Source organism: Echeneis naucrates, chromosome 22 (genome assembly GCF_900963305.1).
Source record: "Echeneis naucrates chromosome 22, fEcheNa1.1, whole genome shotgun sequence".
Taxonomy (NCBI): domain Eukaryota; kingdom Metazoa; phylum Chordata; class Actinopteri; order Carangiformes; family Echeneidae; genus Echeneis; species Echeneis naucrates.
Genome location: NC_042532.1, coordinates 20573443 through 20600934, shown reverse-complemented (window position 1 = coordinate 20600934; position 27492 = coordinate 20573443). Strand labels below are relative to the sequence as shown.

At 45.4% G+C, this 27492-nt stretch overlaps 1 protein-coding gene across 1 annotated transcript in view; it reads left to right on the top strand.

Annotated features, from left to right (window-relative positions):
• The first annotated feature begins 569 nt into the window (after positions 1-569).
• Positions 570-27492, top strand: part of LOC115036042 (nesprin-2-like) — a 91345-nt gene continuing 64422 nt past the window's right edge. Inside the window, 37 exon segments of the mRNA XM_029494144.1 lie at positions 570-674; positions 4748-4874; positions 9256-9317; positions 11055-11150; positions 11232-11309; positions 11580-11672; positions 11866-12068; positions 12286-12485; positions 13027-13127; positions 13433-13522; positions 14857-14970; positions 15045-15182; positions 15395-15559; positions 15722-15834; positions 15941-16109; positions 16535-16631; positions 16770-16969; positions 17164-17328; positions 17417-17557; positions 17647-17748; positions 17833-18012; positions 18095-18253; positions 18368-22198; positions 22367-22501; positions 22682-22781; positions 23305-23575; positions 23737-23806; positions 23938-24038; positions 24127-24247; positions 24389-24679; positions 24927-25522; positions 25717-25872; positions 26050-26200; positions 26383-26541; positions 26648-26815; positions 26897-26998; positions 27155-27355. Coding sequence (XP_029350004.1) covers positions 4787-4874; positions 9256-9317; positions 11055-11150; positions 11232-11309; positions 11580-11672; positions 11866-12068; positions 12286-12485; positions 13027-13127; positions 13433-13522; positions 14857-14970; positions 15045-15182; positions 15395-15559; positions 15722-15834; positions 15941-16109; positions 16535-16631; positions 16770-16969; positions 17164-17328; positions 17417-17557; positions 17647-17748; positions 17833-18012; positions 18095-18253; positions 18368-22198; positions 22367-22501; positions 22682-22781; positions 23305-23575; positions 23737-23806; positions 23938-24038; positions 24127-24247; positions 24389-24679; positions 24927-25522; positions 25717-25872; positions 26050-26200; positions 26383-26541; positions 26648-26815; positions 26897-26998; positions 27155-27355 — 9207 coding nt within the window. The 5' untranslated portion in view covers positions 570-674; positions 4748-4786.

The window sequence follows — 27492 nt, the reverse complement described above, 5'->3', positions numbered from 1 at the left end:
TCTGTCTGTGTGTCTGTGTCTCTGTGTGTGTCTGTATCTCTGTGTGTGTGAGTGTATCTCTGTGTGTGTCTGTGTCTCTGTGTGTGAGTGTATCTCTGTGTGTGTCTGTATCTCTGTGTGTGAGTGTATCTCTGTGTGTGTCTGTATCTCTGTGTGTGAGTGTATCTCTGTGTGTGTGAGTGTATCTCTGTGTGTGTGAGTGTCTCTCTGTGTGTGTCTGTGTCTCTGTGTGTGTCTGTATCTCTGTGTGTGAGTGTATCTCTGTGTGTGTCTGTATCTCTGTGTGTGTGTCTGTGTCTCTGTGTGTGAGTGTACCTCTGTATGTGTCTGTATCTCTGTGTGTGAGTGTATCTCTGTCTGTGTGTCTGTGTCTCTGTGTGTGAGTGTATCTCTGTGTGTGTCTGTGTGTCTCTGTGTGTGTCTGTATCTCTGTGTGTGTCTGTGTGTCTCTGTGTGTGTTGAACTCTGACTGGTGTCTATATTTAGTGTCCCAGTCAGTTTTTTCTGTCTCTCCTGGCTCGGTCCTCTCCGGTGTCAGTCCTGCAGCTCTGTGGACTGCGGACCTGTCAGACTCGGCTTCAGGTTTCATGTCCACCGACCCGCTGCAGTCAGAGCCGGATCTGCTCGTCTACATCGCGGACCTTCGCTGCCTGCAACAACTCACTTAGCTGCACGTAAGTAAAAGCACCTGTTGGACTTTAGTCGGTTGCTCCAGCAGGTTTCAGGAATGCACTGGCTCTCGTCTGTGTTGTTGGGTGGTTATGTTTACGTCGTCCAGCTGTAATCAAGCCCAGATGTCATCAGTAATGTGTGTCTCATTCACAATGACTTTCTACCACAGTTTTCTTAAACCTGCAGGGCAACCGTTGTTATCTGAGTCATTAAGAAGTCCTCTGGTCTTCCTCAAGGACTCGTTATGTGGCAGGGCTGAGCTGATCTGAGAGCAGCCGCTCACTCGTGTCCCCTGCTGCTATTTTTGTGTCCTGACAGCTTCGTAACTCTGACACAATCTTACATTCCTGCAGCCAACGGGAGTGCACTTTGTAGCACTTGATAAACAGCTATCAGTAATTTAGAAACGGCCAGACTCTGTTTAAACAATTAACATTCTGAACAGTTTGGAAATTGGATGCATCTGTAGATGTCTTGGATTCTTTGTATGAGGTGATAATAGATTATTTTGTCCTAATAACTTCCACTACTTACTAAAAAGGGATAACTGTGTGGCCTTAAAATACTTTACATCATAATTATTTTAGTCAGATTCAAAACATACAGCAACTCAGTTTCAGGCAAAAGAGGTCACCTTTAACATTTCCTACTAATCAGACACTTTGATTCTTGGATTAAAGTTTGATTTTTCACAGTGTATGATGAAGACGTTCGTGCATTATGATTATCGGAGTTTACTCTTCACTTTATTGACCCTCTGGATTTATATATGTCTGCGTTGTTTTGAAGCACATTTTCTTCTGAAGCGTCTGACAGAAATACTTTGACTTGTATCATGTATCATGTATGCACACAGTATGTCTACTATTAATATTATTATTACTCTAACTGTCGCCGTTGCTGCTGCTTGTTTAAGGAAGCTCATTCAACTCTAAGCACGTCTTATCTTTTCTAAGAATATTGCTGCTCTGGTAGAGTCAGAACAGAAGCCTCTCTTGATGTGTCTTCAGCTCTGCAGTCATTCAGAACAGTGTCCAGGGAGCTGATTGGAATATATTGGACATGTAAAGCCTCCCTGCTGCTGAAGCAGATGAAAACATTGATGGAGTCCCCCGGCGTCTTTGCACAGGAAAAATGAAGCGGACTGAAAATGGTTCTGCTAAGAGCAGTGGATTAGACATGCAGTAGTGTGACCCAGTTCAATCAGTGACACACTGAGGATCTGTCAGAGTTTAGAGCAGCAGGCGGAGACCACATTCAGGAAAAACTGGTTAGGGACGGTGACTGACACCTGCTTTTCTGCAAGTGACTCCAAGTAACAATCACCTTTTTGAATTGTTGGCTAATCATTTCTTTATTTGCTTACTGTATGAGGTTTATTTTTTTTCGTCATTGGAAACTGCTGAGAACTTTCCAACTCTCAGGGTCATAAAACAGTTTCTTTTTCTGACGACGACAGAGACAAGACAAAAGACAGACCAAGTTCATGCGACGTGTTAAAAGTGACGCTGACCTGCAGGATGTTTCTCTCTGATGAACCTCTTGTTGTGTTTTGTAAAAGCAGATTGCCTCTCCCATGTTCTATTATCAGGTCTTACAGGGTGTGTCTGTGAAGCTTTGTGTGACAGGTTCAGCAACACAACCTGATTTATTTTCCAGGCTTGCTCAAAGAGCACAAAGACTTTATGGAAACATTCAGACAGCTAATGAGTGTGTTGTTGCTGCTGCAGAGAGAATCACAGCATTAATGATGATGATGATGAGGAGGAGGAGGAGGAGGAAGGACAGAGTTGTAAGTGAAACTTAGCTGGTCAGCTGTTTAGTGGACAGGTTAAGGCAGGTAGTTCACGTGTTGGGTCATAATTCAGGGAAGCTGTAAAAACAAACAAAAAAAGAGTCAACGTGCATGAAATGAGTCATGCTGCTTTCTGTGTGCGATGTTTCAGGTGTAGATGTCCATCAAACTGCCCCACAGGCTGAGTGTTGGCCCCTCCACATTCAGAAAGCACCTGAGGCCGGTGTCCCCCCTCCCTGGTCTTTTTCCACAACGCTGCCTCGGTGCTACAATTAGAGCTGACCGGATTAACTTGTGACTTTGGCACGCTGGTTGTCTCTCTTGTCCTTCATTCTTACTGCTCTGCTGTATTTCTCTGTCCTCAGCTCTGTGTTTGCATCCTCCTCTTCACCTTCTCCTTCCTCTCTTTCTCTCTTTTCCTTTCGCTTTCAGTCAGAAATCTATAAACAATAAAACCAACAATCGGTAATTAAAGTAAAACCTCACACACCCTGAAGAACAGAGAAAGTATAACCGTAATGTTGGGTAGAGATGTTACCCACACCAACACAGCAGCTTTAAAGTGTGTTGTTGTTGTTGTTCTGCAGTCTTGGTAGACATGAACAGTTTTGTTTTATTACTTACAGACAATGAAAGATAAGCAGCAATAAAAAACGGAGCTCTTTCCTGTAAATGATCAAAGTGTTTGAGCCCCATTAGTTACTCTCTGCTCTTTTTATTTCCTTTTCTCTTATTGTTTTTATTTACTGCACTGTCAGTCTTTATCTTCCTCCCCCCTCATGTTCTCCCTCTGGCTGTGCCTGTCTCACCCTCTCACCCCTGTCACTTATTCTGCAGCTGACACGAAGCCTTGGGATAACTTGCATGCCGAGCTATAGTGGTTCAGACCCCCACCTCCCCATTCACACACACGTGTGTGTAATGTTGCTTGAGTTGTGTTCTTAGTCTTTGTGTGTGTTAACTGCTGCAGACTTCTGTGTAAAGGTTGAACATTGTGGGACTAACATTAGACTAATCATCAGAAATGCAGCTTTATGGGTCTATTTTAGACCTTCTCTTTCTGAAGTGTGTCTGGCTGGTGATACTTGGTTTTCTACAGTCTTTCTTCTGGCTTTTTGCTGATCGTGTTGTGGCTGCAGGAGCTGAAAGCTCAGAAACAACACTTGTATTTCCACATTCAGTAAACCATAATCATTGACCGGGCTCTAACATTCATGCTTCAGTAAAACTAATCCTCTGAACGGTTTTTGTGGCTCTGCAGAGGCCTTCCTGTCCATGAAAGCTGATTCAGCACTGTGAGCTGGTCTAAAACTGTCAGAGTCGGACTCTGCCTGAAGTTATTTCACCAGCAATTATATCATCTATTATTTTAGCATCTGTAATTCTGCCAGTGTTTGATCGTGTTTGTCTTCACATTAAAATGTTCATTTTATCTGAAACACACAGCTCGAAGGGTTTTCCGAGCGATTAAATGCAGAAATGAAAATGAAATGTTTGGACTTATTTTTAAAGCCAAACATGTTGGTTGTGTTTGGTCAGAGTCCTTTCTAAGTTTAGCCCGAAGAGCACAGGTCAGCCTCTAAGCTCTCTTTGGTGGCAGGGTTAGGGTTTGATGATCTCATGATACGCTCTGATTTGTCCACTCTCCATGTTGGTGAGTCCCTCACTGTCAGTCAGTGATCAGCGGAGGAAATACACAGCACCTCTCTTTTTTTTTTAAATCAGCCTGATTTGTGTCAGGCATGTTCTCAACTCTCTCACTCATATCTCAGGACAAGACAGGACAAGAAAAAACACAGCACAGCTCCCCGCTCTGACTTTGACGTGACTGTCTGTGTCAAAGATGCCACTGCTGAACTCTAAGGTCTCATAAAATGATGTGCTTTTTCGTGTGGTTTGTGAGTTTGTGAGTCACTTCTTCAGGCCTCAGTGCTTCCCAACAAAAATGGCTTATAAATACGGATAGCTGAGCAACACATGTTGATAAAGAAGGCAGGAAAAGGATCTGAAGCAAGTGCAGTCTGTCCATTACACGGTATCATGTAACAATAATTATTCAGATTGTTTCTGCTCTGTTTTTATGAGCTCAGTCAAACCTGCTGCAAATGAAATGATTCCAATTTCAAAGTAAATATATCTGATCTCTATTAGCAGCTGCAGTCAGTTCCATGACACAAGTTTTTTCATGTAACTTATTCCAAAAGGATTTTTCTCCGAAATCAGAAACCTTCAGCAGTGGTTTGTTGTATTTAACTAACGTTTTCTCTCTCTCTCTTCCAGAGCGGTGCCATGCTGCCGGGAGGCTGCGGGTAAGAAAACATGTCGTCAGACTACAACTCTAGAGATGTTCTGGTGGAGCGGGGGTCCATCCCCCTCGACATCGACAACGTCCACATGCTGCTGCAGGGTCAGTGTCGCCTCACTTCCAGCACACGTTCAGTGTGAGGAGTCAATGTTTCTGCTCTCTGTTTGGGGGAAGGCTGAGGTCATACAAGTGAAAACAAAATCCTCACGTCCACAGTTCAGTGTTTTATCTCAGTTACTGTGGAAACATAATAATAACCAAGCCTAATTTATTTTTAAGTTATGTTTCTCACTCAGGGGAACTGTTTGATGGTCTCATCTCAGTTTGCTGCTGACTTCATCCTGTTTCACTCTTGTCAAACTTGGTTCAAGCTGCTGAAACCGAAGCCGTGCTCTCAGAGAGGAGAGTTATGCTGCAAAAAAGCCCTCTGGAGGGAGAGAGAAGAGGGTGGAGGAGATAATGACGGCTGCTCACTCATCAGCTCGCTGTTGTTAACACTTGAAGCGGAGCTGTTGTCTGATTGTGTTGCCACTTCTTGTGTGACATGTGTGATGATGACACTGCTTAATCTGTGTCCTTGAGAGACAGCTGATTGATTGTTACAGTAATTTATTAAGCCAAATTAACGTTTTCTAGACTAAACAAGTAACGAAAAGAGTAATCGGTAATGCAAAAATCCTCAGTTGCAGTCTTGTTCCTGATGACTTACTGACTGGCTCCTGGTTTTTCTACTCCTGCAACCTGCAGAGTTGTGTTTTCTGGAGAAAAAGCTCCTTATATGGTCTTACATGTGTTCTTGCGTATCTGGACTGACACTTCTGATGACTTTTGCTATATATAGATATATCCATATACAGATGCTGCAGCTTCTAGACTGAACTTTCAGGTTTGGACTTCAGATCATGTGTGAAGGGTTTCGTTTTTGAGAACTTTGTTTTCTGGTGACTGAAACATTAAACTGCTTCATCTGATGGTTGGACCATGAATAGATGTCAGTGCAAGTTCAGGTTTTGCTCATGATTGTTCCAGGATTTCTCCATCTCTTCTCACTTTAATTGCCCACCTGCCTCTCTCTCACTTTTCTCACTTTTTAAATTTCAGCTTTTGGGTCCATTCTTGCAAAGCTCTCCACTGAACTGTTTCACGTGCATCAGCTCCCCCACCATGCATTTCAAACGAGAGCTTGTAAATGTGCCAGCTCGAAATGACATCATTGGAAAAACAATATGCAGAATGGATGATGGAAGACTTTGTTAGATAAGACTGTGGATGTGTTTCTCTGCAGTAATGATGGAAGAATGTCACTAAAAATAGCTCATACTGTGTCTGAATTTTGGGTTACATTCGGTTTTTGCATCAGCAGGGCAGGAAAGCACACTTTGTTGAACAGAAAGCATCTAATGAGGACTGTTGTTCATAAATGTGCTGCTTTTACACAAATTAAACAAACAGTCCCACCCCCAGTTACCACTTGGGTGGCTTGTGTGTGTGTGTGTGTGTGTGTGTGTGTGTGGGGGGGGGTTAATGTCAGGGTGGGTTGTTGGACCCGGAGCCTTACGCTGCAGAGGGGACTGTTGCAGATCTGAAGCTCCTGTGAGTCACAGGTAACAGAGGCGGAGCCCGGTCGATCTCAACTGCCTCCCTGCAGGCTGGAAACATAGACCGTGATCTGGTTCGACGAGAAATGCTCAAACTGAGTTTGTATCTGTGATCATGGGTCTGCAGAGTCAGCACAGTAAACCGTGTGTTTACTAGACACACAAGTTTGGTTTGAGTTGATGAGAATTTGCAGATCTGGTAACTTTCACTGCTGAGTCAGCATGAGTGTTCCCACCAGGGGTGAGTGTTTTTATTTGTCTCTCTGGTTGTGACGTTTTTGTTGGTTCAGACAAAAGTTGTAGAATCATCAGCATATGAAAAATGGTTAACTTAAAGAGACGGCTGCAGATATCAGCCCAGATTGGAGAGACTGCAGCTCATTATTAGATAAATAAATACAAGATCGAAGTTCTGCTGACCGTCACTTTCCAGCTTAGTGGTGTAAATTAAAAGTCAAATGCAGCTTCGAGGAGGAAAGAATTTTGATTACCAAGCCATGCAGGTATCACTTTCCTTAGTCCCCACAGTCAGTTTAGGAAATCAGGCTCATGTGGATTTGTGTGTCAAGGAATTTATTGCCTACATTAAAAAAAAAAAAAAAATGCAGGTTTTCAGTTCGTAGTAAATTTGCTGCAGAGCAGCCGTTAATGGAAGTAACCCAGTGAGGTTTTGTTTATCTGCTGCGACATTCAACAGAAGTAACCAAACAGTTGTTTGGTTGTTGTTTGTAAGCAGCCACTGATATTCTGGCAAGGATACAAATCAGATCACATTACCAAGATGATGTTGGTTACCTGATACTGAATAAACTAACATGCTAGCAGGCTGTTATGTAAAGAGATGTTTCCTGATGTCAGCTGACGGGATGGAACAGCTCTGAGGAAAGTCATTAGAAGTCACCATAACAACAGGAAACTATCAGAGTTTACTGCTGAGGCCAATCAGCTTGGAGACCAATCCTGACCGTGTTTACACAAAGCTAATTGACTTCTTTTAATTATTTTATTTCTGAAAAAAACAACGTCAGACGTTTCCAATTTTAACAGATCTCAGAGCTGACTGAAATGTGATCAGCGACCAAGCAGGCTTGTTTAAAATAATTTTGCGTGTCACGGCCCCCCTTGTAGGTCTCAGTGCTTTTGACTCTGCAGCCAGAAACATAAAGCTTCTTATTATTTTAGCTGGTTTGGAGTCATGTTGGGTCAGGCTGCTGAAGAAAACCATGCCCCCCCCCTCCCCGTCATTGTTGATGGTATGAGTTTAATTATAATGTCTGAGTCATCATCAGGCCTTTCACTGATTTAAGATTAGACTACAAGTGAACTGAAGCCAGAGGAGGCCTTCTGTTAAACGTATTAAGTCTGCTGAGCCTGAAGGAGAGCGGGCCTCCGGGTCTCCAGCTGCTAATGAGAGCAGTAAGTTCAGCTGGACTCTGGTTAAGACCTGGAGATCTGCAACAACAGAGTGATCAGTAGCATCTTATCTCCCCATCTTCGCGCAGTCTGCACCGAGCGGGAGGTGATAGATAGTGGAGATCGTTTTTAGATCATTTTTAGACATGTTGCACTTCTTAATCTGACAACAGCAACACCCTGTTAGTTAAAAAAAAAAAAAAAAGTTCTGACTAAGATGTTGGACAGTTTGTGGACTTAAAGAGGACAATGGAGAGCGAGGACTGGCTTTTCTGTGAGACTCTTCATACTGTCTCTGACCTGAATGACTTCATTGAGCTTTACAGTGGTGAGTGGTGCAGTTTTTATCTGTGAATGTGCAGTTTACATTTTCCCTTTGAGGCTTTGAATAAATTAAATGCTATGAATGTGACTGAAACGCAGTTTAGCAGAAAATAAATTCACAGATGGCAGCTGTCAGTACAGCAGAGCAGTGCGTGTTTCAAATTACATTCAAAGATGACCTTTTTGTTTTTGCATATTTTGAATATATGAATATGTTAAAAGTCCCTTTAAAAGCATTCACATGAGATTTAAATGTACTTGGAGGGACATTGAAGTCAGTGCTGGTGCAGCTCCTCTGTGTCACACTTATTTTAGTCGTGTTCTTGATGGCCCTTTAAAGTTTTATTGCAGATGCTTGTTTTATTTTAACAGTGAAATAGAGACCTGTTATCGCAGAAGGAATGATGTAGTCTGATGTAATCTTTCTGGGATGCTGGGTAATTCACAGTTAATACTCTTAGCCTGCAGCTTTGTCTGAGCTGAATTCGTTTTCATGGTCGTAATTATTGAATTGGGAATCTGTGCCTGTTCAGGCATCACACAGACCAAATATTTCTGCCTGTAATCATTTTACCCAAACGTTTGTGAGGCTGATCGTCCAAACCCTAATAACCTGCTCCTGAAATGCTCGGCTTATTTCACAGAAGGTGTGCAAACTCTTTGTCTTCCAATTGTTTCGATCAATTACAGTTGAAAGCTGGTAACAACCAAGTAAACATAGTTTTATAGAACATTTATACGACAAAGCTCACAGTGCGAAAATTAAATAAAAATACAACAAAAGCAAAGTAAAACACACAAAATACACAAGGTGTAAAAGTACAAAATGCCCCCACCGCAGCCTGTTACAGCCCATCACAGGCTTTTACATATAATCTGTGCAGATGCAGGAGAACTAACTCTGTGAGAAAGCTTAAGTGTGTTTCTGAAAAATTCCCCTTTTATGTTAAGGTAGAGAATTTTTTTTTTTTTTTTTCAGGAAACTGCTTTGACCTCCATGCAGTCTCTCTCTGCACTCTGCAGCTGCACCCAACAAATACCTCATGTATTGTGTTACACATGAACTACCTGTGTGATTTACTGCTTGCTGCATGTGCGATCACATGAGTTAAACTTCTTCATGTTCTGTGTCTCCTCCTCATCTACAGTGGAGCAGGAACAGATTCAGAAGAGAACCTTCACCAACTGGGTCAACGCTCAGCTTTCAAAGGTGAGCCCTGTCTGCGAACTCTGACCTCTCTACAGAAACTTTCCTGTTTCTGATATCTGCCTGAGAAAAGGACACCAACCAGTGGACTGTCTCCAGCCTCTTAACAATCTAAACAATGATTACTCTTCTGATTAAACATATTACACACAAAAATGTCAGTAATAAGCTCAACCCTTACTGTATTGTTGTCGTCATCTGAACTCTACACACATCCCGTCCTGCCTCAAAGATCTGTAACATATATAATGAGTCTTGTGATTGTAATTAACGCAGTTAGCCTGCAAAGTACAGAAAGAAGAACACCTGAAGGCTGGAGGTTCGGCGGTAAAGCAAAAATGACAGCCGTGACATTTAAAAAATATCTCAAATGTCACAGCTGTTTGTCCGTAGGCTCCGAATCCCCTTCAGGAAGAACCGAGGCTCATTTAATTCATTCATTCCGTGATTCATTTAAGGTATTTTCCATTCTCAAAGAGGAGCTGATGCAGCTGGTGAGCAGGAACATGTGAGGGCATGATCTGGTGATCTGCACCCACATTTAATATCTAAAGCTCCGGTGAGACGACGGTTCATTGAACATCACATACTGTAACCTGCTCACCTGTTTTTGAAGTGTTTTTACAACCTTTAATTCCATTCACTTTTTTGGGATAAAGATAAGGAAGAGATTATTAGGAAAGGGTGGACAGAAAAAAGAAACAAACATGTGGCCTTAACCAAAAAATATGGATTAGCTAACCTTTTATATCAACTGAATTAGTAAGAGCGAAGCATTTCCTTTTGAAAACCAGCTGCCAATATTAAATTCTTCTTTAAGGCCTCGTGGATTCACCGAAAACCAAAATAAATGGGATGGGATTTGTGATGTTTCTCGGGAGTGTTATCAAATCGGCGTTCGCTGTCACCAGCTTGTGTTTAAGAGTCAGCGAAATGGCAGCGTGGTGGAGGACAGTGGTGTTGGTGCTGGAGAACGGTGTACTTTAAATATAGCACACAGACAGACAGCGACAGACGGACTCCATCCTCCGACTCCAGTACGGCACACAGTGGAGGTGATTGTTAATCCTGTAGTGGTTGTTCACATTAGAGCTCTAAATTTATCGTAGGAAAACAAACAAAGCCTTCAGCAGAAAAGTGATTCTTCAGTAATTTATCGGATGTGTGATGGAAGGAGATGGTTTTTCTTTCAATCGTTGATGTTAATAAAGCTCACGAGTTAAAGATGCATATTAATTATGAAGCAAAAATAAAACAGTTGATCGCTGATTTATTCAGTTTGAGAAGACAAAAACTTCAGATTTTTAGTTTCATTTTATTATAAGTCTCTGTGAGATACAAATGCTGATTAATGGCCAAGTAAAATTTAAAAAGTCCACATTACAGTTCTCATGTCCAAACTAAAATCAAGCCTTGTTTTGAGCCTGACGGCCTCATCCTTCAGCGCTGAACTGGGTGCTTTTGATTGGATGCCTTGAGGAGAACATATTTTAGGCCAAGCCTCATAAACATGATCAATTCCAAAGTTGACCCCAACTGACTTTTATTAGACTTCTCTAACACTGTTAAAAATTTCATGATTTTTGAGAAAGGTCTTCCCCGGAATGGTAACGGAATTCTTCAAACATGGTGATTATTATTTAGCTCACCTACAGATTAACTTTGATTTATTGATATCTGTTTTGTAGCTTTGTAGTTTTCAAAGCTGCAGATTAAAATGTAATGTGTGTTTTGTAACAGCGGAGGCCACCATGTATGATCGTGGATCTGTTCAACGACTTCCGCGATGGCTCCAAACTGTTGGACCTGCTGGAGGTGATGAGCGGCCAGCACATCGTAAGTCCTGTTTCTGCTCTGTTCCTGGCAGCTGACGCTTTGAATTCCCAAACCGACTTACTTCCTGTTTGTGATCTGTAGAGCCGGGAGAGAGGCAGAGGAATGTTTCAGCACAGGAGCAACATCGAGAAGGCCCTCTCCTTTCTGAAAAAGAAATCGGTAAACGACACACACGAAAAGGGAAACTCTGTGACGGTCAGCAGTAGAAGTCGAGAAATGTCACACCACCGATATATTAAAAGGTCACAATACTAAATTGCTGCACCACCTTGTTGGGTACAAGCCAAATATTTGGCCTGTGAATCATCTGGTTACTGACTGCAACTGCATGTTAGAGAGTTAGCAACGAGAGTACAGTGAATAATGAGAGTGTTCATTATGTTTCAATCAAGATTTGTGAAAAGAAATGATTTCCTGTTTACTCCCCAGATCAAACTAGTAAACATCAACATTCCCGACATCATTGATGGCAGACCGTCCATCATCCTGGGCCTCATATGGACAATCATTCTGCAGTATCATGTGAGTCCAATGCATTTTTTTCTGCCACTTAAAAAGCTCATATCAAAGTCAGAAAAAGAGTTGTGCCCACATGAGCCTTTGTTTTAGTGTTGAGGAGTCCAAACCTTCAAACTCAACATTTGTTTTTGTCCAACAAAAATTTTTTTTACTTTAATTATCTTTTGTTGACTGTGTGTTTCGGGGGTCTTCTCAGATTGAGGAGTTGGCCAGCGGTCTGTCGTTCGACTCTCGTCAGTCCTCCATGGAGTCTTTGGCCAGTCTGGACTCACGCTCCACCTTGTCGAGCCGCTCAGCCAGCAGCAGTCCGGTTCCCCCCAGAGGCTCGCCCCTGCACAGCCACTTCAGGGTGTCTGCCAAGAAGGCCCTGCTGCTCTGGGTCCGGGAGCAATGCCACAAGTATGACCTCGTTCAACCAAACAGCATTAATGAGCAGAAGTGCATTTAAAGGCGTCAGACTTATGTAGGAATACATTCATAGACCATCTTGGTAAATGGAGACCGCAGGCTGCTGTTTTAAATTCAGTTCTGAAGCAGGTGCTTTTAAAGAACTTCCGTTTCATGTATTTCATTCTTGCTGTGCTTGCTTTGATCCAGTTGTTCTTGTTTCCCTCAGAGCTGGCTGTTCAATAAATGTGAAGGACTTCAAATCGAGCTGGAGAAGCGGAGTGGTCTTTCTGGCCATCCTGTACGCTCTGAGGCCGGACCTGGTGGATCTGTCTAAAGCCAGAACCAGAAGCAACAAGCAGAACCTGGAGGAGGCGTTCCGTGTCGCAGAGAGGGAGCTGAGGATCCCCAGACTGCTGGAGCCGGACGGTGAGTGACCTGACTGTGGCCAGACAGCTCGCTTCAGCTACAGTGAGGGCTTAAATTAAGTTCATCAAGATTCTGCTGAGGCAGTAACATTTAGAAAACACAACACAAACTTTTGTCATGATTTATCAGGCAGCCTCTACAGTTCTCCACTGTTTTCCTTCCCTTTACGTCTTCTGTTCCTCCCATTTTTGTCTTTGTCGTACTTCTGTGGCAGTAGATGAGATGCCATGTTGTGTATGCTCTAAGTCAGCCTGAGGGCCAGTGACATGATGATCAGACGGTCTGCTGACTCACTTGTTGCTTATTGAATATAAAACCCTCTCTTGTTTTGCTTTGCTGTGCTTGTTAGTTTGTCAGCAGACTTTTAATCAGCCGGATGCTTTAAAACTAGAGAGGATGCTTTTTAAAGCCAGATGATTTAAAATAACAACAACAACAAAGAGCATCACCTCTGAACTCCACATTCAGGAGCTTACTCATGTTTTAGTCTAACCCTCTGACTGTAAGGGGCTAATCATGGAGGATTGTGATGTGGATGCAGATGTGGACGTTCGGGACCCTGATGAGAAGTCCATCATGACGTACGTGGCTCAGTTCCTGCAGTACTCCAGAGACCTGCCAGTGCAAGAGGAAGAAATGCAGGTCTGTGTCAAAAAGGTTTTCATGTCACTGTTTTCAGCTGTCAGTAAAAATGCTCTGGTTACATGTAAAAGTTCAGCATGAAGAGCACTCCTACACCTGGTCATTAATGTTCTGTAGATTTAAACCAGAAGAAGTTAGAAATGTATTGCTAATGGACTCCCCCAAGCTGGTCATACCTTGTATTCAAGTTATATTGAATTAGTTTATCTATCAGTGTCCTCTGCCCTTCAGCTAACATTATCTGCTGTCTTCACTGTGCTCTTTCCTTTCCTTCCTTCCTTCCTTCCTTGGCGTTATCCTCCTAGCCACAGTTCCTGACTCCTCCTAAAAGTCCTTCTCCCATCAACCTGCCTGTTCACTACACTCCTGCTATTTCTGCTTCACCTCTGCGACAGGTAGACGACGCCATGACGACCCAAACTGCTCCGTTTCTCACCTGTCAGCCACCTCCGTCTGCTCTTACTACCCAGCAATGGATTCAGTCACGTTAGATTAGAACAATAATCTAAGAAGCATAGGGACTAAAAACCATTCAAAGCTAAAAAAGAAAGCAAATAAATTAATTATTTTAAGCCCAATAAACAAAAACAAGTCAGTTGATACTCTTAAGTTTCCACAGAAAACGGTAAAATGTATTCCTTCATTTGGTCACTCTTTCAGTGTTTAGAAACCTTCTGGCTTGTTAATCTGTAATCGTCAGTGCCACGGCGAAAATCAACAGCAACATTGGCAGCACCTGTAAAATAACTTCAGGTTTTATTTCTCATGATAATATTGGAGGAGAGTTGTTTTTTGTGGCAGCGTGAGAGCTACTTCAAGTTTAAAAACTCAGTTGCTTAAAGCCAACATTACCTTCAAATCACATGGTGGGTCAGAGCAGGACTGATCATGCTGAATTAAACTAGTTTGCCCTGTTCTCCGGGAAGAAATCCAAAACCACAGTGAGGGTGTGTTTTTCCGCCTCCCATGAGACGAATAGAGTGCTCGTGTGGTGACAGCTACGAAATCCTGCTGGCTGTGCCTGTCGCAGAACTCATGACTGATCAGCGACAGTGGACAAAACAGCTGTCAGCTCGAGTTTCTCACAGAATATCAGCACGTTCACGTCGCTGTAGCTGCTTTCTGTGTTGTTATTTTCCCTCTGAGCTCTGCTCTTCACTCTTCCACACAGGAAGCACCAACTCTGCAAAATGAAGAGTTTGGGAAACATATAAAAATGAATCTAAAATACTGGAATGCACCAAAATAATAATAATTAAAAACGTTAACACTGCTCTGCACTAAATTTTTCTATTTCATACCGAACACACTGCTGTTGTACATGTTCTTGTGAGTAAAAACACAAACTTGATTTTGATACTCAATCTGAGTCATTTTAGCACATCAGCTGCTGTTCTGCTCATGAAGTATACCGTGATTCACTCGTTTGTTTACATAAATCCAGCAGGATGAAATTGATATTTCAGGAGTAGAATGGATTTTGTTCTCACGTAAGATATAAATCAGTAAACAAGCAACCCTGTCTAGATTTGTATGCAAAAGGTTCAGTGTCAGTCTAGTTTGTCTTAATAGTGATGGATGATAATATATGTTTGTTTTTTTTTTAAACTGCACAGCTAATGACTAATGCTGACAGACATGCATTTAATATTGTGCAATAAAAAAAATAATCCTGAGATTGTTTGAACTGTCTTAACTCAATAACTGTATTTATTTTCCTCCTCGTCAGGCAACACCTGACCGCAAGGCACAGGAGGTGACGTGCTGGCTGGTCCAGGCCTATGAAGAGCTCCTGGAGGGCTGGGACTCCACAGAGGGAGAGAGCTACTCAGAGAGATACCATGTAGGTTTAAGTGTGGTTTGAGTTGACCCCACAAGAGTGGCACTGAATGTTTTTCTCGATTTTCCATCCTTCAGGTATTTCAGACCTTTCTCGTATCCTTCAATGAGCAACGGCGGCCCATCATGCCTTTGCTGACGGCGATGAGACGAACCCTGAAACTGAGCGAAGAGCAGCGAGCCCTCAGAGAGGCATGGGACGCCCTCAGTGAAAAGGTCTGCTCCCTCGAGTCTCCGGTCCCCTCAGCTGCACCTCCTTCTCATTACAGTGAATATAAAAGCACAATATGAGTCACCAACGTCTAATCCTGGTGGCTGAATTTCTATTACATTATTTACATCATCTTTGAAACCACACAGACGCACATCATCTGCACGCTTTCACCTGACAGACATCTTAACTGAAATCTGCCTTCATCCCCTTTTAGCTGCGTGAATACAAAATTGAGTTAGATAAGAGCCTTCCAGCCCCCCTGGACAAGGTGACCCACTGGCTGCTGAGAGCAGAGGGGGCTTTGGCCGACGAGGAGGGTGACCCACAGGACCATGGCCGAGCTGCTGACGAAGCCAGAGAGAAACAGGAGCTGCTCAAAGTGAATATTTACATAATTTCAGCCTTAAATTATAAGACTTAAAGAAGTGAAACAAACACAGCTCCTCAGGCAGGGTTTTTCATTTAGAGGATGAACAAACCTTCTCTGTGACTTAGACCTTCACCAACACGTATGAATGAGCTCACATGCATGTTCCTGCAGGCGTGCCTGGAGGAGATGCCGCAGCAGCTAAAGACCTTCCAGTCTTTCCAGAATCAAGATGAGTATGGAAACTGTATGGTTCCTGCTGACAAGATGGAGGAGCTAAAGAGGAGGTGAGGACTGTGCGTTCATGTTTGAAATCCGCACATTCAGTGCAGAAATCGATTTGATGACTTTTCTGAACTGAGGTGCTGAGGTTTTTGCTGATGTCTTCACCAGGTTCACTGGTGTGAGAGTGACTGCTAAGTACCACGGGATCAAGCTGGAGTACCGGGAGCACCGCCACACAGTTCTGGAGCTGTTGGGGCAGATCAGGACCAAGCTGCGTGTCTGGAAGAGGCCTTACATTTCTCCAGAGGCTGTTAGGGTGTTGCTGCAGGAATGGCATGTGAGTAGCCCTCAGTTCAGACTTGGCATCTTCAAGGCATTCTTGAAGGAAATGGCATGTTAGCGCTTTATACGTTTTATGAGCTGAACCGCAGTTCAGATCCCGATCAGGGCCATCCCCTGACTTTTGATGTAGGCCCACGGAACTCACAATGAGATACCTCAAAGTCTGATCAAAAACCAGTCAGCAGTGTAGCTTCATGCATTTTTTGGTGTGTTTGTGTACTAATAGATCTTTTTTGTGGTGGTGTTCTACTGCTAATGCTTACAATCAGAAATAAGATGTTATCCGTAAGTGGGAGTGGAACTGTCACATCCTTTAAAAAGGATATTTGTGGTAACAACATCTGATCTTCTCACTGGGGCTTCTCTGTTCAAGGCTATAATGGCTGTGGAGATAAAATCTTTTCATTTCTTTTTACACAGGAGCTTGTAAACACGCAGGAACTGCCTTCTTTGTTGGAAGCAGCTCTAATTAAGTTGAAGAGGATTTCTGAGAAATATTCAAGCAAGTCTGCCCTTGGTATGTTGGCTCAATCTTTCATCTGTAGCCAAACTCAACCCGTTAGGTTTTTATCCAGACTACACTTGGCTGAGTGTGCTTCATGGATTCATTTTTCAGTTAACTGTGCATGTGGCTGGCGTTTGTCTGATTCCTCAGCTGCAGACTATCACCACGTCAGTCAGCAAGTGAAGCAACTGGAGGAAGACACCGCTGCAGTTTTGGAGGAGCTGTCCACATCCAAGAGCACCATGGGACGGGTCCTGTCTGCCTGGGACTCCTACGGAGACCTCCTCAGCTCCCTGCAGGCTTGGCTGGAGCAGGGCTCTGCAACATTCAGTCCTGGACACAGACCAGAGGTAGTGTAGATACAGCAGAGAGAGAGAGGAAGAGATATGAACACTTGAAGTACTTTGTAAAAGTGAAAAAATAAAACAAACCAGCAGCCAGATTATTTCTTATAGAGATGCATCCAAGAAATTGATTAAACAGCCTATGCTTGATAAAACACTATAAAAAACGCTTCATTGTTAATCCTCTTGTGTCTTTTTAGGTGTCGTCTGAAGCTGTAGCTGAGTGGAGTTCCCGACATGCTCACCTGAACGAGGTGGGTAATTTCCTGATCGAGACCACAGACCCCCAGACCAGCAGGAGCCTGACAGAGGAGCTGCGCCGGCTCAACCTGCGCTGGGCTGAGCTCATCAAAAGACACACATTTGTAAGTTACACAACCAGTACTCATGACTAATGAGTCAAATGAACTAGGTTGTGTTGTGAGTAAATGGCTTTTACTGAACATCTTTCAGGACATTGTGCCAGAGCCCGGTGCGGAGGTCCAGGCCAGACCGCAGGACCCCCAGGCTCTGATCCGAGAAGCCACTCTGATCCTCAAAGAGCCTCTGGAGGTGACAGCAGGCCCTTTGCGTACCTACAGAAAAAGAATACAGGTAAGAATAATGGAGCAGTAAGCCATTCATGGTTCATTTTATACTTTATATTATGAGCTGAATGGCTCACACGCGTTCTCCTCCTTCAGTTCATAATGAGGAAGTTAAAAGAGGTGGATCTGGATGCGCTGTCTCCCTCCGCAGAATGTCCAGCAGAGCAGATACAGAAACTGAAGCTCGCTATGCCCGAAGTATGAAAGATTTCCTTCTCTTCCAGCTCCTGGATATGCTGCAAGTACATTTAGCTCACATGTTCTCTACCATCATGCCACCAGGTGATGCAGACTCTGTCCGAAGCTGAACAGGTGTGTGCAGAGGTGCAGCACAGTGTGTCGGGTCTGGATAGTCGCCTGGCTGAACTCCTGCATTGGGAGTCGGAGGCCCGGGAGCTTTACCAGCTGCTGAGAGCCACAGAGAGACAAAAGCAACAGTGGGGCCAGGACCCACGAGCCAGGGTAAGACGTTCCACAGATCAGAGAGGGAGGCTGCAAATCGGAGGAAACACTGTTGGTCTTTCAACAACATTTATTCCCGCAGGTCCTGATTTCTCGTGGTCTGCAGTTGGAGGGCCAGGTGGTGACGGAGGAGCAGGACCTGCAGGTGATGGTGATGACCAATCAGAAGAGCTCTCCCATTCAGTACCTCCACGCCTCTGCTATACAGGACCGAGTGCGAGCGGCCGTCGCTCAGTCCCAGGCCGGTTTACCTCACCTCATTGAGCTTTCTCCCAAGATAAACATCCCAGAGAATATCTACAATGTAATATAATTACAATGTCAGCTTCTTTAATGTGAGTAATTTCAATTCCAGGAGGTTGTTGGCATGCTGAGCAGCCTGGGAGCCAGAAGAGACAGAAGTCCTCCAGAAGGTTCCCCTCCATCAAAAGTTCTTATTCAGGCTAAAGAACAGCTCCAACATCTGGCAGACACCAGGCTGCCAATACAGCAGACGGAGACAAAGGTAGTCTGCCATCAGTATCGTGAAACCTTCGTCCCAAAGATCGTCATCCAGGAATACAGAGAGGAGAAGATGACTTCACCTCCAATGCCATATACCTACGCACAGGCTGTGATTCAGACCAGGACAATGTCACCACCAGAAGTCCAAACTCAAACCTGGTCAGAGACCGCTGAACAGCAACAGCTACCGCTACTGCAGCAAGAACAACTTCACAGACAAAAGGAAATAGAGTTACAGCAGCCGCCGCATGAAGTGAAACCAGAGCCGATGCCATTAGAACCACAACAACAGCAGCAGGAGCAGGAACAAGTGGAACAGCAGCAGATACACATGCATCAGTACCAGGTCCAGCAGCAGGTGCTAACTCACACGCAGGTTGAAACACAAGTCAGTGTTTGTGCCAAAGTGCCAAAGTCTCTCGAGCAGAGCTCACATCAGCAGCCAGCTATGACGAAACCAGCTTCAGGTTCAAGTGAGCTTCAAAGCAAAAAGGCTCGGGCCATGAAAAACCGCCCCTGGCTTCAGAAACCAGTCCCAGGAGACTTTAGAACTCCCACTCCATCTTCAGAATCCGTTTCTGCTCAGGACTCGGCTCAGGCTACACAGACTCAGCCAAAGTCGGACAGAGAAATGCCAAAAGTCCAGGTCATTCCTCAGAAAAAGGGAACACCGAAGGTCACGACTCAGCCACAGAAGAAACCCAAAGGCACACAAAAGCAAACACAACCTCAAAATCTGGATCAACAAGAACAACATGTAAATCAGCAACAACAGCAAAAAGAGCACAAACAACTACTGCAGCTGGAAGAACTGAAAAGGCAACAAGAACAGTCGATGCAGCCGGTTGTAACACAGACACAACCAGATTCTGATACCAAAACAAAGTCCCAAACCTTTGCTGTGGAACAACCTCAACTACATTCTGAGGCAAAGCTCAAATCTGTGGTTCAGTCTACATCTCAAACAGTCGTCCACCTACAGTCACCAGTTTTGCCCCCCACTACCACCACAGTCCACCAGCAGCCACTGAAGACAAAGACCACGGCCACGTCGCAAACTGCAGCAAGCCACGGTCAGTCTCGGACACAAGTCCTTCCACAGCTCCATGGTCCCTTGCTCCCATCTCAGGGTCAGCCTCAGTCCCAAACACGTGTCCCAGCTGGACCGCAGAGTCAGCTCCAGGGTCTAGACCATGATCCAGCTGTAGTTCATGTGCAGATGTGGGCTCAAGTCAGACCCTCTTCCCCATTTCAAGCTCCACCTCAGCCTCCCATGGAGTCCCACGTTCAGCTTCGGAGTCATCCGCAGCGTTGGGCCCCTGTCAGGCCCCCCTCCCCTAAGCCTCCAACACAGGCTCAACCTGCTCAGCCAATCACTGGACCTCAAGCCCATCCTCAACCAAAAACTCATCTTCAAACTCAAATTCAGTCAGTGGCCCACGTCCAGACCTATTCTGACTCGGTGGCCCAGGTCCAAACTCATCCTCAACCAACGGTCCACCCTCAAACTCATCCTCAAACTCAAATTCAGACAGCGGTCCAGGTCCAAACCTATTCTGAGCCGGTGGCTCAGGTTCAAGTCCATCCTCAGCCAAAGGCTCATCCTCACACCCATGTCCAGTCAGTGGTCCGTACCGAGTCCATGGGCCAGCCTCCAACGCACATTCAGCCAATGGCCTGGCCAAGTCAGAACCAACCTTTGACCAGACATCCAACCCCAGCTCAGCCTGTGGTCCAGGCTCAGGGTCAGTATTCCACACATTCACAGGCACTAATGCACCAACCAGGCCATTTTCTGGGTTGGACAGAAGTCAGAAGCCCATCCCTGATGACTCCCCAGCATCCTCAGGCTACAGGACAAACTCAGCTATATCCCCAGGGTTACTCTCAGGCTCGGCCTCCGTCCCAACCGTGGACACCTAAATCACAAGAAAGACAACAACAAGTGTTTTCCCAGCAGAGACATCCCCTTCCTCAGCCATACCATCAACACATGGATCAAGCAGCACAGTCTCCAGCCCATCCCGCAGTTCAGGGTCTACCACAGTGGACTCAAACCGGGCCCCAGCAAGGCCTTCAGATAGGAGCAGCTGGGTATTCTCACAGCAGGCCAGCATACACTCATCCTCAAATACAGCCACAAGCCCAACCATGGGCTCAAACACAACCACAAATGATGCCCATGACACAGCAGTCTCAGGTAAGAGCTTATAATGTTCATATCCAGACTCAACAAGGCCACACACAGCAGCAGACTGGTGTTCATGGGCCATCACAACTCCAGCCCCAGCACCAGTCTCAGCCATATCCACAGTTCTCCCATTCCCCTCAAACTCAGCATCAGCCTCAGTTTCCACCTCTCCAACCACAACCGCCACATCAAACACGTCCCCAGCTGCAAACACACATCCAGACACAGCCGTCAGTGCAAGCAAGGCCTCAGCTCAGTCTTCAGAGCCAGGAGCTCCCTCATCCCAAACATCAGGCCCAGCCCCAACCACAGCTGAAAGTTCACCCTCCAGCTGCATTACCTTCACAGCCCAAACTTCAGCCCCAACCAGCAACGCAACCAGAGGTACAATCATCAGCTCAAATCAAGGTGCAGTCACCAACCCAACCTAGAACTGGATCACTGCTACAGCCTGCAGCTGAGCCCCAGTTGGCGCCACAACCAAAGGTGCAGTCACCAACCCAACCTAGAACTGGATCACTGCTACAGCCTGCAGCTGAGCCCCAGTTGGCGCCACAACCAAAGGTGCAGTCACCAACCCAACCTAGAACTGGATCACTGCTACAGCCTGCAGCTGAGCCCCAGTTGGTGCCACAACCAAAGGTGCAGTCACCAACCCAACCTAGAAATGGATCACTGCTACAGCCTGCAGCTGAGCCCCAGTTGGCGCCACAACCAAAGGTGCAGTCACCAACCCAACCTAGAACTGGATCACTGCTACAGCCTGCAGCTGAGCCCCAGTTGGCGCCACAACCAAAGGTGCAGTCACCAACCCAACCTAGAACTGGATCACTGCTACAGCCTGCAGCTGAGCCCCAGTTGGCGCCACAACCAAAGGTGCAGTCACCAACCCAACCTAGAACTGGATCACTGCTACAGCCTGCAGCTGAGCCCCAGTTGGCGCCACAACCAAAGGTGCAGTCACCAACCAAACCCAAAGCCGGATCACCTCCACAGTCCAAACCACAGGCACAACCTGAACCTCAGTCACCAACTCAAACTAAGGTCCTGCTGCCAAGCCAAGTCACGTCCCTATCTCTGCCACCACCCACATCTCAGTCACAAGCGCCACCGCAGCCCCAACTTCAGGCTCAGTCACAGTCGCTACCCGAGGCCACGACCGCTGCGCATTCCACAGCTCAGTCCCCCCCGCAGGCCAGACCACAGCTCCAACCACCTCCACAGTCCAAAACACAGCAGCCCCAAACCATTCTCCTCTCTCAGGTCAATGTGCTGCCTCAGTCCCAGACGGAGTCACCAGATCTCTGCATCACACCTCCAGCTCTGGCTCAGGCGCCTCCCCAGGCCTACACAGAGGCCTACACCAAGGCCCAGGCTTTGGCCAGGAACGGCTTTGAGGAGGCCAAGCACTGCCTGCAGGAGCACATCCTGGAAGCCATCAACGTCTTCAAAGACAAACATATATCACCTGAACAAGTATCAGTCAAAGAGGTAAACCTATTTACTGATATTCCCATCTGTTAGTGTGTTTTAATCAGCAAATGTCATTCGGTTACACATGACTGTACTGTATACACAGAAGTTTTTTCGGGTAAAAACTTGATGCTTTCACGTTGAAGTCTCTCACTGAAACTGTAACTGTAATACTTCTCCCCTCAGGAGACTCTGAAGACTTTGGACCCAGAGCTGCTGGAGGAGTTTCTGAGAGCAGCTAAGGGCATGGAGGCCTTCTGCACCCCCTCAGAGCTCAGAGACATGGAGTTTTTCACCCAGTCTGTCAGGACTCAGTGGGAGGTAGGAGAGAAACCCAGTGTGAGAGTTGTCCTTTAATGTCACGGATGCACAAACAATCTCATTTACTCGCGTTGTTTCATTAATACTAACAACAAATAATGGATTTATATTATAAACCATCAATCTGATGCTGTGCTCCAACATGTCATGTAGTTTAAAAAACTACTGTTCTGTTTCCAGGCTGTGAGAGCTGAGATCGCAGGCTATTTGCAACAATTGCAGTTTGAAGTAACAAGGACAGACTTTAACACAGCTGCCCTGCAGTGTGAGACACACTTGAGTTCCCGTTTAGAAAAACAAATTCAGGTAGCTCAATTACTACATTACTCAGTTACTCTAAGCTCTTGGCCGGTGTGCTTCAATGGACGGGTGTTCTCCCAGCTTTCTAACGTTTGCTTTCTCCCCCTTCTTCTTTACGCGTCTCAGGGAGAGACTGGGTAACTAATTTCTTTTTGCTCTTTAAGAGAATGCTGTTTTGTTGGGGTGAAGTGAGTTTTGATGAAAATCTTAGACAAAAACAGCATTCTTTTTTTCTGTTGGGTTTTGCTTGTTTATATATTAAAAAATTTCATTTTTTAGAAATAGGGTGATAATGAGTGGTGGGACGTACATGTGTATTTCTATTAATCTAAAAAGAACAAAAAGCTAAACTTTGGGGTGGCTGTGCCTCAGGAGGTAGAGCGGGCCGTCAACTAATGGAGAACTTCTGTGGCTGTCCCATCGCTGAATGAATGTGTGTGAATGGGTGAATGTGGCTTCCTTTCTAAAGTGCCTGGGTGATCGATGAGACGCCAGTTTCTGAGTTAGACCAGGATTTAGTTTTTCCTGCTCATGCACTTATTACCTTCCTCACTGTTTTCACTCTGTCAACATTAACCAGGCTTGCTTCTCAGTGGATGGCAGCTTTGCCCAGGCAGGGCAGCACCTCCAGGCCTTGAAAGAGTTGTGTGACACCCTGAGTCCAGAGGATGCTCACCGCCTGGCCCAGACTCAGCTGAGGGAGTGTGAGAAAAGACTGGCTGCCATCCAGCACCAGTTCAGTGGAGACCAGGATGCACAGCTCCCTGAGTCCAGGTGGGATATGAGAGTGAAAAGCAGACTCCCAAACATCAGATGATTAGAGTTTAAGACTTTTTTATTTCAGTTAGTTTCACTTTCTCTTTCTCCAGATTCATTCTCTCCTGCAGTGGTTAAGAAAACTAACAGGAAGTGTATCTTAATTTCTTTTTTGACAGGATTCCTGTTGCCTTCAGTGAAGATCTGACCACCCAGAAGGAGAATAACAAACCCCAAGTCTTGGCTGAGGTTTGATCAGCTGTGCTCTGTTGATTGAATTCATTCATTTACACCTTTAAGCTGATGACCATATTTTACAGCCAGTCACTGAGCAGCACTAAAGGTTTAACTACAAGTAATGCGCTGTTGCTCTTTTTCAGGTGTCTCAGGTGACAGTGAGGACTGTTGGTGTGGAGAGGAGGGAGGTTGAAAAGCAGCCGTCTGTGGAGGAGGAAGTCACCAAGAAAGAGGCTTTAGAAAGGTACACCGTTTATTCTTTGATAAATTTTCTCTGTAAAACTGCTTCATATTCAGATATTCAGAATGTGTTTTAACTTAAAAACCTCCAGATATGAGAATTGTAAGAGGACTCTGCAAGCCCAACTGTCCAAAAACGAACAGAGCATCAAGGACAGTCCCTCAGACTCTGTCTCCCTGAAGGGCCTGCATACGAGATTGCAGGAAATACAGGTACAGTAAAAGTCTGTTTCTGTTAGAAACATAGAATAAATATACTGAGCTAAATGTCAGAACATATTTTCTTCTGTATTAAATTTACTTCACAAACAAAAGCCCCATCACAAGCCAGTAATAAAGTTTTTTTCCTCCCAGTTCTTGAGGCAGGAGACTGAGTCTCTGTGGTCTGAGTATGGAAACCTGTGCTCCCAGCTGAGTGGAAACGCTGGTCTGGTACAGGAGAAGTCGGAGCTCCAGGAGCAGTGGCGCAGCCAACAGTTCAACCTTCAGAGGAGAGGCAGCTCGCTGGGTGCTGCCCTCAGACAGATCGACTCCACTGAGAACCACATGGTGGACTTCACCGACCGTCTGGACCGTTATCTGAGACAGCCCAAAGACATCACTGCCTTCACTCTGTCCAATACCAACATCCTGAAAGATATTAAGGTATTCTGTCAGCAATTTAGATCTTTCATTGGCTTTAAACTTAGTCTCACAAAAATGTAATCTCAACATTGTTAACTGTGTCTTTGATATTTACTTTATTTATTAGTTTGTTGCACTACAGCCATTTAACTGTACTGGTCATCAGATTGAATTTGAGCAAAATTGATTCCAATTCAAAGCCTGAAAGTGTTTTTGGTCTGAATGCATCAGCATTAACTAAAGTGTTCATTGTGTCCTTCTGCCACAGGAGCTGGATGACAACATCCAGAGTGAGCTGGACCAGCTGTCCCGTTTGCACCCTGAATCCAGTGATCTGGACCCCAGAGACTGCTTCCCTCTGTCCCGCGAGGTCGAAACCCACAAAACAAGCTTAGATCAGCTCCGACAGCAGGTCCGCAAGAGTGAAGCTGCCGCCCGCGCCCTCGACCGGTTCCTCATGTCGCTGCGCACCTTGGATGACGACATCTCTGGCGTCCAAGGTGCCCCCTGCAGTGACGCCGTAGTACTGCAGGACTGTCGGTCCAAACTGGCTCTGATCAGGCAGAGCATCGACAGTCTGAAAGAGAAGGCACCTCAGCTGGATCTGCTCCTGCAAGGAGCCAGGCTGACGGTTACCAGGCACGGTGTCCCAGCCTCCTGCCTGGATATGGTGACGGCCCTGCTGAAAAGGCAGGAGGAGGCTGACAGCGGGCTGGCCAGCCAGCAGCAGGAGCTCAAGAAGGAGACCCAGAGTAAATCTCTGGGCCTGAGGAAGAGGGCGCTGCTGGGGGAGCTGAGGAAGCTGCAGGATGTGATTGAAATGCAAGGCCTGAAGGAGCCCACCACTCCTGCTGTGCAGCACAGGTGCGCTCTTGCTTCATTTCTGTGGATTTCTTTAAATGTGTTTTTGATGACATCCTTTTTCATCCATTCCACATAGTGTGAACTGGCTGCAGTGTTAACTAGGCTTGGAATAGTGCATGGAAATACAAGATGTGGAAGGAGCATAATACTTGGATTGATTTCCTGACATAAGTTCTGACGTCGTCTCTTTCCAGGCTTCGTGCTCTGACTGATTTGGAGGGTCAGCTGCAGGCCCAGCATGCAGAGCTCCTAAACATCTCTGAACTTCAAGAGAAGCAGGGAGGAGGAGACCACCTCCTGCAGGAGTTGGAGACTCAGTGGAGTGAGATTCAGAAAGGTTTTTCTGACAGGTGAGCTATAACTGTCTCCTCTGCACACTTTGTTAACGTGAAATAAGAGCAAGATACTGCTCTTACAATTATTTATAGATGCTCCGGTGTTTGTTTGGATAAGAGCAGCATGTGTGAGTGCCCAACAGAGGACGACCCTCTACCGTAACCCTTTCTGTTGTTGCCTTCCTCTTGCAGGAAGAAGCAGTGTAGCTTCCTGTTGGAGAATCTGAAGAAGTTTCAGAGCTGCCGGAGTCACCTGAGCAACACCATGCAGAGAGCAGAGCAGACGATCAGTGATCGGGCTTCCTACATGGGCAAAGACAACCTGCAGAAAAGTATAAACAAAGTGAGTTCACAGAAAAGGAGAACCTGGAGTTTACTCTACGGGGGCATTTCATTGTCTAACACAAATCCTCATGCCATCTTTAATTCTTGTTCAGATACACAGTAAGTGCAAACAACCAGTAGATGGGAGCCATGTGCTAAAATGCTGCTGAACTGCATGTTAAAATATGTGTGTCTGTCCAGGTCTGTGACATTAAGGAGGAGCTTGGTGGCCTCGGGGAGCATATGGAAGAGATGAGAGGTGCTTGCAGACAGCTGCAGTCCCAACTGAAGAAGTTCCCAGACTGCAGTGAGTCTACTTTTGAGGCAGAGGCTGACACTCTGATGGACAACTGGCTGGACGTAAGCATCTGAGATTACAGCAAATCGTGCTTCAGGAGCAGCTCTCTCCCTGTAAGACGTGTTGGAGTTTAAAAGTCCAAAACTTTTTTCCCTGGCTGTCCTGCAGGTGACTGAGAAAACAGATGCGTACGTGGACAACCTTAAGGTGGGGCTGGAGCTGTGGGAGAAGCAGCTGATGCTGGGCGGAGAGGTGGACAGCTGGGCAGGAGCCAAACTCGCCCTGTTTGCAGAGAGCCACCCCTTCAGCAACGAGCAGCAAGTGCTCGCTATGAGGGTAAAGTTCCTAAAGACGTTAAACTCTGTCCTCATTTTCAGGAGGCCTTTACAGCAACTAATTTCATGATTGGCTCTGCAGGATGACATCAATGCTCAGGAGGAGAACATTGAGCATTTCCATAAGAAGTCTCTTGAGATCCAGGAAATGCTGCAGAGTCAAGAGGCTCCACTGGAGCTGCAGGTGTGTTGAAACATCAGCAGGTGCTTTTGTGTGTGTGTGTTTTATTAAGTGCTGCTGTGGTTGATAAAACTCATCACTCCTGAACATGAATGAAAATTTACTCGTAACTTGGTTTACCGTCCTCCTTTCTTCTCTGCTCTGCACGGAATCTTCCAGGTGATGGAAACTCAGCTGAGGAAGAGGATGGAGCAGGTGAAGGAGCTGTTTACCGACTGCACAGACGTCTTTCAAGAGCTGATAGCGGTGAAGAAGCACCTAGCAGAGAAGACAGAGGAGTGTCAGTCAGCTGTAGAGAACATCCAATGTTCTCTCAGTAAGGTTGATGCCTCAGGACCAAACGTCGAGGCCCAGATCCAGGTACAGCTGTTTTATCACTGTCACAGTGTATCACTGTGATAGTAAAGCAATCAGGACAATGCACTTTAAAATATAATTAAGTAAATTTCAGGTTCTTATCGTTGGCAAGAAATGGGAAAAGTCTTAAAATGGTTTTG